Genomic DNA, 17,275 nt, shown 5'->3' on the forward strand with positions numbered 1-17,275 from the left:
ACACAGCATATCAGGCCAATAAAACCCACTTTACACAGTAAGTCCTTCTCAATGGATATCAAGGTGAGATGAATAAATCTTCCCCTGATACGTTCTGAGGCCCCCTAGTGGCAGGGACGAGGAACTTGCCATTGGAAAGCCTGTGCATTGTGCATCAATCTGCCCCTGGCCTGCATATCATTTAGTTCCAGGCTGTTATTCCAGATACAGTAGCTGGTAGCTTGTCTAACCCCACAGTCAGTTCAGCTGTGAACTCACATAAACCTGGATCTCTGTCTCTGTCTCTGTCTCTGTCTGTCTGTCTGTCTGTCTGTCTGTCTGTCTGTCTGTAACACCACATGGAATACATGGTTGTGTGAAGTTTAGGGGAATTCATATAAGCTTCTGGACACTGCAGTTTGCAGTCTTCACACGCAAGCACACGCAAGCACACACACACACACACACACACACACACACACACACACACACACACACACACAGATGCATGTATAGACACAGAGGTGCTGATCATCAATCAATCACGCAGACTGCTGGTAAAGTACTTTGATGTGATAACGCCTTTGAATTCTGTGCCAAAACACCAAAGGAATCCAGAGTCCAGAGTGGTAAAATACACACACACACACACACACGCACGCACCACGCACACGCACACACACACACACACACACACACACACACACACACACACACACACATTCAAAGATCTAACAAAATGTTGCAAAAATACGTCAATTTGACATCTTTGCAACTGTCATAAGCCTGTATGATTGTACACACGTCTGACTGTTTTTACCACTATAGAACTGTTGTGTGTATTTATAAAACTGCTTTGTGTATATGACCATTGTCCTGCATGCTCGTCAGTGAAAGATGGAACAAACATGGAAAAACATGGAAAAATATCTAGCCTGAGGTTCATTATGACACAACTGAGATTTTGGTTATTGTTTAAAACCATCACCCAGATTTACAAACAGAGAGCTATTTCATTTTAGAATTAGTAATGTCATTAATTCATACTCCTTTTGTCATCTATTAATTTCTTAGTTCCAGGTGATTGCAGTTTTAATCAACCAGAACTTTTTCCTTGTGTTTTGTTTTGGTTAAATCAAGTACATTTGCTGTTCTCACTTTGGACTGTTACATGAAATATGGGCATACAGTTTTCAACAAGTTTCTCAACAGTGCTGTATTATGACCACAGCTCCTCGTTAGCTGAATTAAGTTTGAGAAAATACCACTAACACTCATGACATGCAGCATATCAATCAAATCAATGATCAATTATAGGCTGAGCTCTACTAGTGAACTGCATTCTCTTTGGTTTTGAGCCATTCTAGTGACTCAGGAATAACAAATTATGGAAATTGAATCCAACCACTTCCAGAATTAAATACAAAAACAGAAAGCTGTGCTGTAAACAACAAGTACAAAGTATTATGGCATTGTATAACTTTAAAAGTACGGTATGGCATTTTGTTTAAAAAGTATTGCATGACATTTTTTATGACATAATATAGTATGACATTTTAATATCCTTTTGTGTCCATATGTGTGTAGGAAATGAATTAATAACAAGCTAAATTCCTTTTTTGCATCAACTCCTCCAAGGAACAGGCAATGGGATGTGGTTGGCAGGATTTTACTGAAGAAAAGGAAAACAAACAATTAGACAAATAATCCTACAATGATGATGATGATGATGATGATGATAGTATTAGTATTAATAATAATCTTTAGAGGAAACCAAGTTAAAGGACGACTTCATCCATTTTCAACGTATCTTCATATTATGTAAGTTCATATACTAATCGATCCTCCTCACTAATGCTGATGATAATATGGTACAATTCTTTTCTACTCTGTCTGTGTCTCTGAGGAGGGCTGTGGACTGTTCAGAAACAGGTCAATTCACGTCATTATCCAAATATAATCACTGAATCATTACTGAGGTGTTCAACAAAATATTGACATACTGACAGCCACAACGGAAGAAACAAGCAAACGATCAGAGGGGATTTCTGAGCCTATATGTTGATGCTGATCAACTTAATTACATCCTGCTTGATGGAAATAACATGTGACTGCCACAGTAACCACACAACATAAAAGTCTTAAGATTCAAACCCCTCCCATCATCAGTCTCTTGTGCAACCAGGCCTATCACATCATTGAGATGTTTTAGGGCATATTTGAGGTTGAAGGGAGAGGTGACAGGTCAAAAGATGACAATCTACAGCACACAACACTCTCCCTGACAGAATGACTGAATCTGTACATCCACAATCTTAAAGCTCACCTGTGTGTTCATGTCAGTGTTTGTGAATATGACATAGAAGGCATGAAGCAAAGTGAAGCTGTTTTTGCTGAGAGTTTACAAATGAATGACCACACTCTCAGAGTTATGTTAATAGTGAGGATTTTACTGTGCAGCCGTCACGTCCAGGTTTGATATTTCTGTATGATACGAATGGTTCCAATGAGACAGCTTCTCACATCATTATAGTTAGTCATCAGTGCATAAAGAACTGAAGAAAATGTGCACCGAGGCAGGCAGGCAGACAGGCAGACAGGCAGACAGACAGACAGACAGGCAGGCAGGCAGGCAGACAGACAGACAGACAGGCAGGCAGGCAGACAGGCAGGCAGGCAGACAGGCAGGCAGTCAGGCAGGCAGACAGTCAGGCAGGCAGGCAGACAGGCAGGCAGGCAGGCAGGCAGGCAGGCAGACAGACAGACAGGCAGGCAGGCAGGCAGGCACGCACGCACGCACGCACACACAAGCAGGCATGCATGCACATAGGCACCATTCCCTTCACAAAAAATATCTCTCATCTTTTTCAATTGCTGCTTGTCTTCTTGTTAAAATCTTTAATCTGCCATTTATATATTTATATTTATTTTATTTAATAAGTGAACTATAGCTCTATGTCACTCTATTCATAATAACCATAAAGACATGCGCTTTTCGGCAAGCGACACCGTCGTACCTGAGAAGTATATGCCTGTGAGGGCGGGGCGGCCTACGGGCGCACAATTATGACGACACCATCAGTGTTACCATGTCTGCTTATTATAAGCGACTTTTGGGCTTGTTTTTCTGTGAAGTTGCTTGTAAATAATATTGGTTAGTTGCGGGTTGCTTTTTTTTAGGGGCTTGTTTTTAAAGTGTGATTGCTTATTTGGGCTTAAGTTATACATACATATTATTTTATAAATATATAAAATATATATTTGAAAATATATTTCTAACCTTAGTGCTCATGTGGCCTAGTTGCTTCTTTTGGGCTCGTTTTCATAGACGTTGCTTATTTCTCTCACAAAACCTGGCAACACTGCAGACACATACTACGCTCATATCCAGCGACGCGCTCCTTTACAACCTGGTTTCCATCCTTTCTACTGAACGGATCAGATCTGATCATCCATCGACCTTTAGTATCGATCTATAGATCTATAGACAGCATGTCTTTCAACGATGACGAGTCGTCGGAGGGGATGAGCGGTGGAGGACCCTCCAAACTGGAGAACTACCTGTTCAGTAAGACAGAGGACCCTCTAAATGGTCCACATTATCACCCTGTTTCTGTTGCCAGCCAGGTTGTCGCACACGTGGGTTTATGCAGAGAGAGGATCAAGTGGTGGAAAATTAAAGTACTCAAATGTTTTACTTAAGTAAAAGTATCATTTACTGCAATGTAGAAATACTTCTGTTACGAGTGAAGGTCCGGTGTTTTAAATTTACTTGAGTAAAAAAGTACAAAAGTATTGGTACCAAAATGTACTTAGAGTACCAAAAGTAGAAAGTACTCATTATGCAGAATGTTTTCAAATGTATAAAAAAAAAAGTTATATATTTTCAAATGGCCTAATTGTATATAGGGCTGAAGTGGGTAATGTATGTTTTGTAATAATATTCAAAATCTACAAAGTAACTAGTAACTAAAGTTTTCAAATAATTGTAGTGGAGTAAAAGTACAATATTTGCTACTGAGATGTATAGTGGAGTAGAAGTTAAAGTACTGAGGTACTGAAGTAAAGAACTGGAAATACTCCAGTAAAGTCAAAATACCTCGAAATTGTATTCAAGCACCGTATCTGAGAAACTTTCCACCACTGGGTTTCTGCATAGGATGGTGTCTCACAGTGAACAACATAATGTGAACAATGTTCATACCCATGGTTATTATTCTTTTATTGTAACATTATGAACAGTATAGTATAACAGTATATATCGTATAACAGTATATATATACACACACACATGCATACATGCGTACGTACTGTATGTGTATATATGTGTGTATATGTATATATTATATAAAGCGTATAACACTAACAGTGTATATAGAGTGTTAACGTGTCAGTGGTGTTGTCATGTCCAGGTTGTGAACTGTCCACTAAAGTGCCATTCTACACGTTCCAAGGGGACGAAGAGGAAGATCTGGAGCATTTTCTTGAGCTCAGAACGGTGGGTGCACTGGTATAAACTCATTGGTGTTAAAGTTAGTGTTAGTAAGCGGATCTACTAGTTCACGTTGTAAGTTTGTAGATCTGCTATTTTCACTAGTTTGGGTCCTGGGCAAACGTCTAATTTCTCTTTTGGGTCTTGAGCTAAAAGGTTTGGGGAACCACTGCTATAGAGTGTGTTTTCAGTAACAGGTGAGGGGTCTGTCTCTCCAGCTCTTTAGTAAACAGAAAACACAGTTTCAGGTTGGGATATTAGTTTATTGAAACAGAAGAGAAAATGAGCAAAATTGAGACAAAATTGATACTGGAACACCATACAATTTAAGCTGATAAATCATGACAAATCAAGGCTACACAGAGTCTATTTCATTGGTTCTCAAAGTGAACCAATGAAGGGGTTCACTTAGGGGTCCTTGGGGGGGGGGGGGTTCCAGGGGGTCCCCAGCAAAATATGTTAATATAGCATCACAATAATTTTTACCTTTTATACTTTGGCTATTCAAAAATAGCAGATCTACAAGCTCATAGCGCAGCACCGAGTGCCGCGCTACGAGCTTGTAGATCTGCTATTTTTGACAAAACGTGAACATTTGTGTAAACCTTTGAATATACAGTACATATATTTTTAAGCAAACATTTGTAACTCAAATCTTTGCCTCTGGACCTGGAACAACATATTTTGAGATGGGGGTCCGTGGCCAAATTCATATCATTTTGGGGGTCCTTGGCATGAAAAAGTTTGAGAACCACTGGTCTAATTGACAGAAAGTTGTTCATAACATGACAAGTTGACAACGGTGGATTTTTATGAAACAAAGTCTTGACAGAGACAAAGAGTATAACCCACCCAAGCATACTGACCTAAACCATACTGCATGTGTTGTGTTGTGTGGACTAGGTTTGTCTCGGAGAGGGCGCCAAGGAGGAGAGCAATATAGTGGAGGTCACAGCCATGAACCACCAAGGGAAGACCATCTCCGTACCCATCGCCAACCTTCATATCAACTGTCTGCCTATGGTATGTGGGTCGTTTTTTCCCTTTATCACCGATTTCCTGCAGCCATAATGTGAAATGTGATCAGCAGAGCCAACGTTTTGTTAAATTATTTGTATTAATCGTATTTGATAGGGACAAATCGCACAGTGCAATTTAGTAGGCATTTAATGATTTATCGTAAATCTGTTAAAATCGATTAAAACTATTGGATCATTTAAATCAATTTAGTAGAAAATGTATCGCGATGCAAACAGCAGAAAAAAAGAAGAAAATACTGGATTTGTGTAAGAGAAAAAAATTGAGAGATTTTTCCATTCGTCTGGGAACTAATTTTGTGTTGAAAAATTGAAAAATTGTATGGTGAACCCAGTATGGTGATTCCAATCGCATTGTGAGTTGAGTGAATGGTTACATGCCTACAATTTAGTAGTTAGAAATGATACAGACCATGAAAGTGATGTGCTGCAGAGTTCATAACTATTATTAACCCATTCAACCCACCAGGAACGTATCTGTGTCACTTTTTGATTTGAGCTAAAAAGCATTATTTTACACTTCGGCTATTCAGAAATAGCAGATATACAAGCTCATAGCACGTCACCGAGTGCTGCGCTATGAGCTTGTAGATCTGCTATTTTTGAAAAATCGAGAAAATGTGTGCAAATCTTTGAATATATATAACTCAAATTGTTGCTTCTTGGGGTCCCTAGAACAAAATATTTTGAGATGGGGGTCCGCGGCCAAATACATATAATTTTGGGGATCCTTGACATGAAAAGGTTTGAGAACCACTGACAGCAACATAGGTTTTTTTTCAAAAAACTGTTAGGATGTAGAAGACATTTTGTAGAATCGGTCTCAGGTCTTAATGGGTTAATGTTCAACTCTGTCCCTATAGTTGCTGTAATTGGTTCTTATGGTTCTTGTTCCATCAGGTGTGTCTGGGGGAGTTTGAGCTGAAGGCCCCGGTGACCATCAGGCTGAAGTCTGGATCAGGACCAGTCACTGTCAGCGGCTTACACCTCATTGGTAATAACATGTAATAAATATAACATTAATATTAATGAAAAAAGAAAAGGTCATGCTATGGTTTTCTAACCCTGAAAAGTGAGTTTTCATTCTGATACTGCTAAGTAGGAACTTATACTGTGTTAGTTCCATTGATTCAAGCCGGAACACAATCGATTGATTGATCATAACATGCTCTGACAATTAGCGAATGCTTTTGAGATTTTCAAGTGGTGCCCTCAGGGACGTGCACAGATAGACTCTAGGTGGTGCTAGAGCACCTGCCCTTTGCCCTCTTGACCAGAATTGACAGCAGGGGTCTTCAACAGGGGTTCCGGGACCCCTAGGGGGTCCTCAGAGTTACTACAGTGGGTCTGCCGAATCTTTATGTGATATGATTTTTCTTTTTACCATAACCACTCGAAACCTAGCATCCCTTTTCTGAGGAGAACTTTAGCCAAAAATAGCAGATCTACAAGCCCACAACTCGAGGCGTTGTGGGCTTGTAGATCGGCTATTTTTGGCAAAGAGCTATAGGTGTAGAGGGAAAAAAGAGCAGACCAAGTAAACAAAAAAAAGTACAATTTACTTGAGCACCTGCCCCTCAAAATGTCTGTGCACGCCACTGCACACACACACACACCCTGATTCAGAAAAGGTTGAGAACTCACTGTTATAAACGGTGTGGCTTTAGCTTGACCCTGCAAGGTTTCCTGTCATTTGGAGCAATGACCACATTGTCTTCCCCACCCCCACCCCCACAGCCTCAGAGGCGCAAGACTCTGACCTGTCTGATGAGGACGATGACGACGAGGACATGGAGGAGATGGAGCCCGTCAAGCCAGCCAAGAAGAAGAAGTGCACGAAGGCGTGTTGTTAAGAAATCCAACACCGGAACATCGTTGGATTTTAAGAGACACCGTGACACTTTTTTTGTACAACCCAATGGACACATTTTATGTAGAAATAACTATCTACTAATGCACCATGCCTGAAATGATGAAAGCATAACATGCTGTTTGAGTCATTCTTAAAGGACGACTTCACCCATTTTCAACCTGTTTTCATATAATAGGTCCTCAATAATGTTCCTGATTAAACGGTGCCATTTTCGTCAACTCAGTCTGTGTCTCATAGGAGTGCTGTGGACACTTCAGAAACTCGCCTATCAGTGACATTAAAATTCAGTGAAATCAGTGAAATTAATAACTCATAGATAGCACCAATCACTTTAAAAAAATGCCTTTTTTTTGGAAGTGAGCTTCCATCACTGTGATGACCACTGTTGTTTCTGAGCACCGAGCGGTGCAAATATACAAGTGTCACAGCAAAGGGTCTGAATACTTATCTTTGCAGGATAAGTATTCAGGATAAGGATTGCTGTGATTGGCTAGCGAGACACATGATGAAATTGACTTAAAACTTTGCTCATGAATAGCACCGTTCACTTCACACTGGGTGTGATTTTTTTTATTTCTTTAAGATATTCTTTATTTTTGAGCGGTGCAACCGCTCCTATAAGAGGGTTTAGGACCCATCCGTGGTGAAAGTTTTTCTTTCCGTCGTGAAAATGTGTCTTTCGTTGTGACGAAAATGGTGGTACCATTTTATCATGAGCATTATTACTGAGGACCTATTATATGAAGATAGGTTGAAAATGGGTGAAGTCGTCCTTTAATGTGTATATATACTTGGTTGCGTGACAAATGGCGGATCTACAAAATCATGTGGAAGTTTGTGGATTGGCTATTTTCGCGCAAACTTGAAGTATAAAGAGCGTTGAATCTTGTGGGGTGTTGGAGGCAGGTTCACCTTTTTCATTTTCTTATAACTTGTTCTGTTCGAGGGCTCTTTGCCTTGGCAGTATGTTTGACTGCAGACAGGATGTCCCAAGGTTAGCCGGACCACGATTTTGATATTGCTTTATTTCAGTCTTTTATACTGTGGACATAATCACCCAACAGTTGTTGGGAGAAATGAGTCTTTCACAGTAAAAAGTAAACAATTGTGTACTTTGCATGTTGAGGGACATTTTGGCCAGGGGAACGACTATTTGGAAATGTTATCTCCCTGCCCTCAAAACCCTGGTTCTCCCTAACAATCATCTTCCAGATTAAGTTTATATATCCCTGCTTTATGAGATGACAATCTTGTAGAGTGGACATAATTTTGTATGTTTGGAGAAATGTGTGAATATAAAAGTTTTAAATCGTTTCTGGTTTTATTCATTTCCCACTGAGACCTGTTCCACAAGGTCTTGTCGCAAGTTATTTCAGACGTGATCAAATGTGTTAATACAAAATTATTTGAACCACTTTATCCATATTTTATACGTTGGCTTTTCAAAAATGGCAGATATACAAGCTCGCACTGCAAGGTTGTACATCTGCTATTTTTGACATAACACAAAGCTTCTCTTCTGGGGGTTCCTGACACAAAACATTTTTAGGTAGGGGGTCCGTGGCCAAATATATATCAATTTGAGAACTACAGTATGTTCAGTTTCTGAGCAATCTGGCTTCCACGGGTCTAACTAACCTTTCTCGCCTTTATGCCAAAGTTTGTACTTTTTCCCTTTCAATGTCCATTGCAACTTTTACCTGACTCTTGCACCTTCAAATCCCACACATGCTGATTTGCCATTTCCAGGATTTGATTTCCAGGATTTGAGTCTTGAGTCCCAAGACTCAAGACCCAAAAGAGTCTTGAGTCGAACCAATTACTCCCGTGGAGACATCAAATTTCTCTTTTGGGCCTTGAGTCCCAAGACTCAAGGCCCAAAAGAGAAATTTGATGTCTCCGCGGGAGTAATTGGTTCGACTCAAGACCCAAAAGAAGGTGAACTGATTGTAATGATTCAAAACGTATAGAATAGAAACCCCATTCAAACTTTAAAATGTTCATCCTAATATGGACATTTTTGCCTGAAAAGGGATCTTTGAAATGTTTCATTGTTTTAGAATAGTACTCCTTTAAAAGTTCAGAGATTTATAATGGAGGCCGATGGAAGATTTTGGGACCTCAAAAAAACACTCACCTAGAAACTCCATTCACACTTCACAGTTCAAAAAAAATCCACCTTACTGTGGACATGCATCCTTGAGATGTTTTGCTTTGAAATGATTAGTAGTTTTTGAAATATTTAACTTTAAGCGCTCTTGACCACGCTGGAGGTACCCCCCAGGATTTTTTAACAGAGTAGATGTAATTTCCAGTATTCTGGTGAATTTTGGGAGTTTTACACTTTTATCAGATTTTACTTACATAGATAGGATCCATTAAAAAGTTAAAAGTAGCAATAGAAGAGCCATATTTAATAATAACATTTTTGCTGGGGACCAGGGTTGGATTTTGTCACCTCACTGTAATGACCTTATTTTTGGCATCACAGATACAGAAGATAATAGTCTTCATGAGTTACTTAGGCTACAGGTTGGGAAAAGCCATGTAAACACTTAAAAGTTCAATACGAAACCCATAATTCAACGTTGCACAAATAAAAAAAGGGGGAAACAGCGCCCCCCTGTGACGTCGTATCATACGACGTCGAAGGGGGCGCTGTTTCCCCCTTTTTTAACATGGGTTCCCAGATTGCCGTATTTGTTGGATTGATTGATGTACTTTCTTTAGTAAGACATGAGAACAGTACATGACAGCACATAACAGCACATGGAAGTACAAATTCACAATACAAGGTCTACTAAACTGGATAGCTCATTAAGCACTAAGCTTGTTTAAGATGAGATCCCCATGCACACAAATCATGATGACATATAAGAGACAGACAGATATACACACTACTATAAAGAATGTCATACAATCAGTTTACAGGTTACTGCAGGGCTGCCAACATTGGACTGTCAGAATCCAGGAGATTGGTTGGGGGCGTGGCTAGCAGGCCCGGATTGGACGGTCTGGCCTCCACACTTAGTGATTTTTTCTATGTCAGCATGGCTCAAGAGATGACTCAAGGGTTTATAAACTAAAGGTTCTGGGTTCAAACCTCTCAAAGAGAATTTTTCACTTTCCATCTAAATTGTAAAACGTGAGGAATGTATTACATTCCCAATGACTTCTTCTATGTCAGCGTGGCTCAAGAGATGACTCAAGGGTTTATAAACCAAAGGTTCTGGGTTCAAACCTCACAAAGAGCATTTTTCACTTTCCATCTAAATTGTAAAACGTGAGCTACGTATTACATTCCCGATTGCTTCTTCTATGTCAGCATGGCTCAAGAGATGACTCAGGGGTTTATAAACCAAAGGTTCTGGGTTCAAAACTCTCAAAGAGCATTTTTCACTTTCCATCTAAATTGTAAAAGGTGAGCTAAGTATTACATTCCCAATTGCATCTTCTATGCCAGCGTGGCACAATAGATGAACCAGAGGTTAATACACCAAAGGTTCAGGGTTCAAAGCTCAAATAATACAAAAGACAACTCAAACAACTAATACAAGCAACTAATACAAAATATCTCAAACAACCAAAACAACAATCAATACAAAACCTCAAAGTGCCTCAATAAAAAAACATAAAACAGTGGTTAAAAAAAACTAACAAATAAGTCACTTATAATACTAACAATGTCAATAAAATCCACACTTAGTGATTTTTTCGGATTTAACTTTCGTTTCGGTAGTGACCAACTTTCGTTTCGGTAGTGACACAATGGTGAAAAAAGAAAATTTACTAAGTCCAGAGCTCGATGAATGTTAGGGACTCCTAACAGGTTTTTGGGGGGACGATTTTGGCCTCCACACTTAGTGATTTTTTCGGATTAAAATTTCGTTTCGGTAGTGACCAACTTTCGTTTCGGTAGTGACACAATGGTGAAAAAAGAAAATGTACTAAGTCCAGAGCACGATGAATGTTAGGGACTCCTAACAGGTTTTTGGGGGGACGATTTTGGCCTCCACACTTAGTGATTTTTTCTATGATAGCGTGGCTCAAGAGATCACTCAGGGATTTATAAACCAAAGGTTCTGGGTTCAAAACTCCCAAAGAGCATTTTTCACTTTCCATCTAAATTGTAAAACGTGAGGAACGTATTACATTCCCGATGACTTCTTCTACGTCAGCGTGGCTCAAGAGATGACTCAAGGGTTTATAAACCAAAGGTTCTGGGTTCAAACCTCTCAAGGAGCATTTTTCACTTTCCATCTAAATTGTAAAACGTGAGCTACGTATTACATTCCCGATTGCTTCTTCTATGTCAGCATGGCTCAAGAGATGACTCAGGGGTTTATAAACCAAAGGTTCTGGGTTCAAAACTCTCAAAGAGCATTTTTCACTTTCCATCTAAATTGTAAAAGGTGAGCTAAGTATTACATTCCCAATTGCATCTTCTATGCCAGCGTGGCACAATAGATGAACCAGAGGTTAATAAACCAAAGGTTCAGGGTTCAAAGCTCAAATAATACAAAAGACAACTCAAACAACTAATACAAAAGACAACTCAAACAACTAATACAAAATATCTCAAACAACCAAAACAACGATCAATACAAAACTTCAAAGTGCCTCAATAAAAAACATAAAATAGTGGTTAAAAAAAACTAACAAATAAGTCACTTATAATACTAACAATGTCAATAAAATCCACACTTAGTGATTTTTTCGGATTTAACTTTCGTTTCGGTAGTGACCAACTTTCGTTTCGGTAGTGATACAATGGTGAAAAAAGAAAATTTACTAAGTCCAGAGCTCGATGAATGTTAGGGACTCCTAACAGGTTTTTGGGGGGACGATTTTGGCCTCCACACTTAGTGATTTTTTCGGATTAAAATTTCGTTTCGGTAGTGACCAACTTTCGTTTCGGTAGTGACACAATGGTGAAAAAAGAAAATGTACTAAGTCCAGAGCACGATGAATGTTAGGGACTCCTAACAGGTTTTTGGGGGGACGATTTTCACCTCCACACTTAGTGATTTTTTCTATGTCAGCGTGGCTCAAGAGATCACTCAGGGGTTTATAAACCAAAGGCTCTGGGTTCAAAACTCCCAAAGAGCATTTTTCACTTTCCATCTAAATTGTAAAACGTGAGGAACGTATTACATTCCCGATGACTTCTTCTATGTCAGCGTGGCTCAAGAGATGACTCAAGGGTTTACAAACCAAAGGTTCTGGGTTCAAACCTCTCAAAGAGCATTTTTCACTTTCCATCTAAATTGTAAAACGCGAGCTAGGTATTACATTCCCGATGACTTCTTCTATGTCAGCGTGGCTCAAGAGATGACTCAAGGGTTTACAAACCAAAGGTTCTGGGTTCAAACCTCTCAAAGAGCATTTTTCACTTTCCATCTAAATTGTAAAACGTGAGCTAGGTATTACATTCCCGATTGCTTCTTCTATGTCAGCGTGGCTCAAGAGATGACTCAGGGGTTTATAAACCAAAGGTTCTGGGTTCAAACCTCTCAAAGAGCATTTTTCACTTTCCATCTAAATTGTAAAACGCGAGCTAGGTATTACATTCCCAATTGTTTCCTCTATGTCAGCGTGGCTCAAGAGATGACTCAGGGGTTTATAAACCAAAGGTTCTGGGTTCAAATCTACCGAAGAGCATTTTTCACTTTCCATCTAAATTGTAAAACGCGAGCTAAGTATTACATTCCCGATCGCTTCCTCTATGTCAGTGTGGCTCAGCTGATGAGTCAGGGGTTTATAAACCAAAGGTTCTGGGTTCAAACCTCCCAAAGAGCATTTTTCACTTTCCATCTAAATCGTAAAACGTGAGCTAGGTATTACATTCCCGATTGCTTCTGCTATGTCAGCGTGGCTCAACTGATGAGTCAGGGGTTTATAAACCAAAGGTTCTGGGTTCAAACCTACCAAAGAGCATTTTTCACTTTCCATCTAAATTGTAAAACGCGAGCTAAGTATTACATTCCCAATTGCATCTTCTGTGCCAGCGTGGCTCAATAAGATGAACCAGAGGTTAATAAACCAAAGGTTCAGGGTTCAAAACTCCACTAATACAAAAGACAACTCAAACAACTAATACAAAATATCTCAAACAACTAATACAAAATATCTCAAACAACCAAAACAACAATCAATACAAAACTTCAAAGTGCCTCAATAAGAAAACATAAAACAGTGGTTAAAAAAACTAACAAATAAGTCACTTATAATACTAACAATGTCAATAAAATACAACAATAATTGCTTTGCTTAGTATGTAAATGTATTAAGCTCCTCCCACTGGAGGTGGGCTTTACCCATGCTCCTCCCCCTCCTACCGGAGCTAAAAGAGGGCGTGAGGAGGGAGGCGGGCTGATTCCACGCTCCTCGCCTTAAAAAGAGCAAAGATAGAGATTTACCAGGACCAAGATTCAAACCCCCAACCTTCCGCATACAAGGCCTCTCCTTTTCTCTTGCGCCACCAGGCTTTTCACACTAATTAGAAACTCGAGGTAATATTTGGAGTTTAAGGGAGAGGTGGCAGGTGAAAAGTTGAAAGTCTACAGCAAACACATCTCCCCCCGATAAAATGACTGAATCTACTAGATTCACTGATGATCAGGGTTCATTATGACACAACCTTTTTGAGTTTTAGGTTATTGTTAAAAAACATCAGTTGGAAAAAAAAATCAACAGATGGTTGCAGAGCAAACAGAGGGATGTTTAATGTTATCAAATCACATATATTCGTTATTGTCATATCTTAAAGTCATTCATCAATGTCAGAAGACCAAAACTAGCAGTTTTAATCAACTAAGAGTGTGAACCTAGCTCAGAGTTCAAACTAAATAAGAGCAATACACTTAAACACAGAATTGATTATGAATATAAAGACAAAGGCTAATTAACTAATTGTTTATGAGTGAGTTAGTCTGCAGAATCTGTAGTGGATGTGTGTAAAGCTGTGGTTTTTAAAGTGGGGTCCAGGGGACCCTCATGGTTCCTTGAGGGGGTTCTAAATGGCCCCTTACATGTCTAACTCGGAGAGTGTACACATTGGAACCAAATGGACCCCTAATGGTCCATTTGTACACTCTCAGTGATATGAGGGTCATTGAAATTAAAATGTCTTAGAAGTAAGGAGTTGGATGATGGATGCAAACCAAAAGACAAACAAGCCAAAATGTGAGAGTGGAGAATGAGAGACTCCAAGAGTAATGAAGACTGCTGTCACTATGCGAGTCAGGAGAGAGTGCAGGACAGAAAGACCAAGGCAGACTAGTTCAGATACAAGGAGTTTTCTTTTTTGTATTATGACAAAAAACAGGGAACACAAGGAGCACGAGAAGAACTAGGAAGGCACTTGCAAGTTTAACTTGTAAAAGCACAAGCAGATAGCCTACATACACCGAATCAAGGAGACTAGGGGCGCGTTCGAAAATACAGCACTGAGCGCACTGGCCAATACAAACTAATAGGCGAGTGTGCTCCGGTGCGTAATTTCCAAAGCACCCTAGATCAAACACTAAGGTTCTCACACAGACAACTACATACAACAAACAGACTGACAGTGAAGGGCAAACAGAAACCCATTGGAGACACAGGTGCTTATCTATGGACAATCAACACACGATTGGCTAGGGATAAACAAGACACAGGTGAACAACATTTGCAAATGACAGGGTGAGACAAGACAGGTAGCAGCAAACAGGAAACACTCAGACATCACTACAAAACAAAAGGTACACAAGTGTGAATTAAAACTAGAACTAAGAAGATATATTCAGAGTCAGATTGCTCAAATGCCGAGTTATCTGTGCTGGGATTTGATCCCATTACCTTGTAGTCTGAAGTCAAGAGCTCTCCCGACAGAGCTAACCAAGCACACTGAATTTGTACAATGACATTACAATAACATCATGGGTCATTCCCCCAAAGTAATTAAAGGCATTTGGCTCATGCACTTTACAAGTGGGCTTATTGTCAGCAACAGCCAAGAACACAGGCGTCTAGACCCATACCTGCCAACCTCAGACCGTCCGATAACAGGATTTTTTTTCCCAGGGGGAGGGGCTCTTGACCACGCTGCCCCCCAGAATCTCTGCTTGCCATAGCTCTGATAGCTGAATGGTTAGAGACCCTGCCTGGCAAGCCATAAATCCCAGGTTAGATCCCAGGTCTCAGCAATGTATCGAAGTATCCCTGAACAACACATGTAAAAGAGTAGAAAGAATAGTTCACCCAAAAATTACTTATTTTCTATCAATTACCCACTCCATGAAGCCTTGAATTCATGGAGATCTTTTTGTTTTGGACACATTCCTGAGCACAGACTTATTGGTTGGATCGGCAGTGCCACGTAGGTGCGAGGGTAGCGTATAGCAGCCAGAAGTCTAGTAGAACATAATCACGATTCAAAGAACTTTTAGCACCATTTTTGTTTAGTGCGACATATGATCTACAGCCTGTAGATCATGTGTTTACCTGTAGACTACAGGTGTTGTTCAGAGTCAAGAGCTCTTTCAACTGAGCTACACAGACATAAGAAACATTGTACATTGACATTGCATGAACGTGATGGGTCATTCCCCCAAAATAATTAAAGGCACATTGGGGACTGGGGCTTGTACATGGAATGTCTGTGCTAGGAGTCTGATCAATAGACCATTGGTTCTCAAAGTGGGGTCCGGGGACCCCCAGGGGTCCATGAGGGAGTTCCAGGGGGTCCCCAGCTAAATGATAGATTAGGCATCAAATGGACCCTTATGGGTCTGTAACTCTGAGTGTACAAATGGTTCCATTTGTACACTCTCAGAGTTAAATTGACATAGATTTTACAATATAAATTACGGTCCAAGTGATAGAAATGCCATTAAATGGGGGTCTGTAGCCCTAATGCATGTCAAACTGGGGGTCCTTGAAATTAAAATGGTTGAGAATCACTGCTAGAGCTGTAACAAATCTTCTCTTATGGGGGTCCCTGGCATATCTTTTGAAATGGGGGTCCGCGGGCTAATAAGTGTCAATTTAGGGGTCCTTGACATGAAAAAGTTTGAGAACCACTGCAATAGACCACTACCCCATCACTCGGTCACTTTCAGCATATGTCTCTTCGTACTCTTGAAGCGCTCTTTAGTATGTTAGCCGTCAGTTAGGTCAAGTTAAATAAATGAATGTATTTATTTATTACATTGTTTTTTGTATCATTGCGTTTATTTCCCATTATTTTTGGACCTATGGACTTCCATAAGGGTCCCCAGCTAAATACATGTCAATTTGGGGTCCTTGTCTCGGTGCCGCGCTATGAGCTTGTAGAACTGCTATTTTTGAACAGCCCAAAGTATAAAATAATGGTTTAAGTGGTTACACAGATGCGTTCCTGGTTTTAATGGGTTAAAGAGAAATCCAAGTTAAACCTGCATCAAAATCCACAGTCGTGTTTAATATCAGCAAACAGCCACGACAACAAAAAAGGAAGAAACACTTATAATGGTTTATTAGTTATGAATCTTATCTTACATACAAATCTTACATAAATTGATACCTTTATGAAGCCCCCCCCCCCACCCCACCCCACTTCAGCCCAGGTTTCTTAAACAAGGTGTAAACCAAAAAAATAAAATGTACAATCTAAGCCCGTTCAATTTCCAGCTATGCTCGTCACACAGAACTTGGCCAAGATGAAAGAAAGCACAAGCCTCGACATGAGACACAACTGCAAAATGAACCATTTTTAAACAAGCGAGAAATATCCATCTCAAAAAACTAAAGTGAAATCAAAACGGGACTTCCACAGACAAAACCTCCTTTTTGACAGCCAGGTTGTGATGGCTGAGCAGGGCATTTGGAGCTGAATGAACAGAATGCTGAATGTTGTGATAAGAGATAAGGCTG

General features: G+C 39.9%; 1 protein-coding gene across 1 annotated transcript; it reads left to right on the forward strand.

The window, feature by feature from the left end:
* The first annotated feature begins 3,380 nt into the window (after positions 1 to 3,380).
* Positions 3,381 to 8,695, forward strand: npm3 (nucleophosmin/nucleoplasmin, 3). The gene is made up of 5 exons (XM_084076211.1): positions 3,381 to 3,547; positions 4,392 to 4,477; positions 5,375 to 5,494; positions 6,409 to 6,502; positions 7,246 to 8,695. Exons 1-5 carry the CDS (start codon positions 3,472 to 3,474, stop codon positions 7,359 to 7,361), a joined length of 492 nt encoding a protein of 163 aa, XP_083932337.1. The 5' UTR covers positions 3,381 to 3,471; the 3' UTR covers positions 7,362 to 8,695.
* The last annotated feature ends 8,580 nt before the right edge of the window (positions 8,696 to 17,275 follow it).

Source organism: Gymnoscopelus microlampas, assembly GCF_963454915.1.
Source record: "Gymnoscopelus microlampas genome assembly, chromosome: 13".
Taxonomy (NCBI): Eukaryota; Metazoa; Chordata; class Actinopteri; order Myctophiformes; family Myctophidae; genus Gymnoscopelus; species Gymnoscopelus microlampas.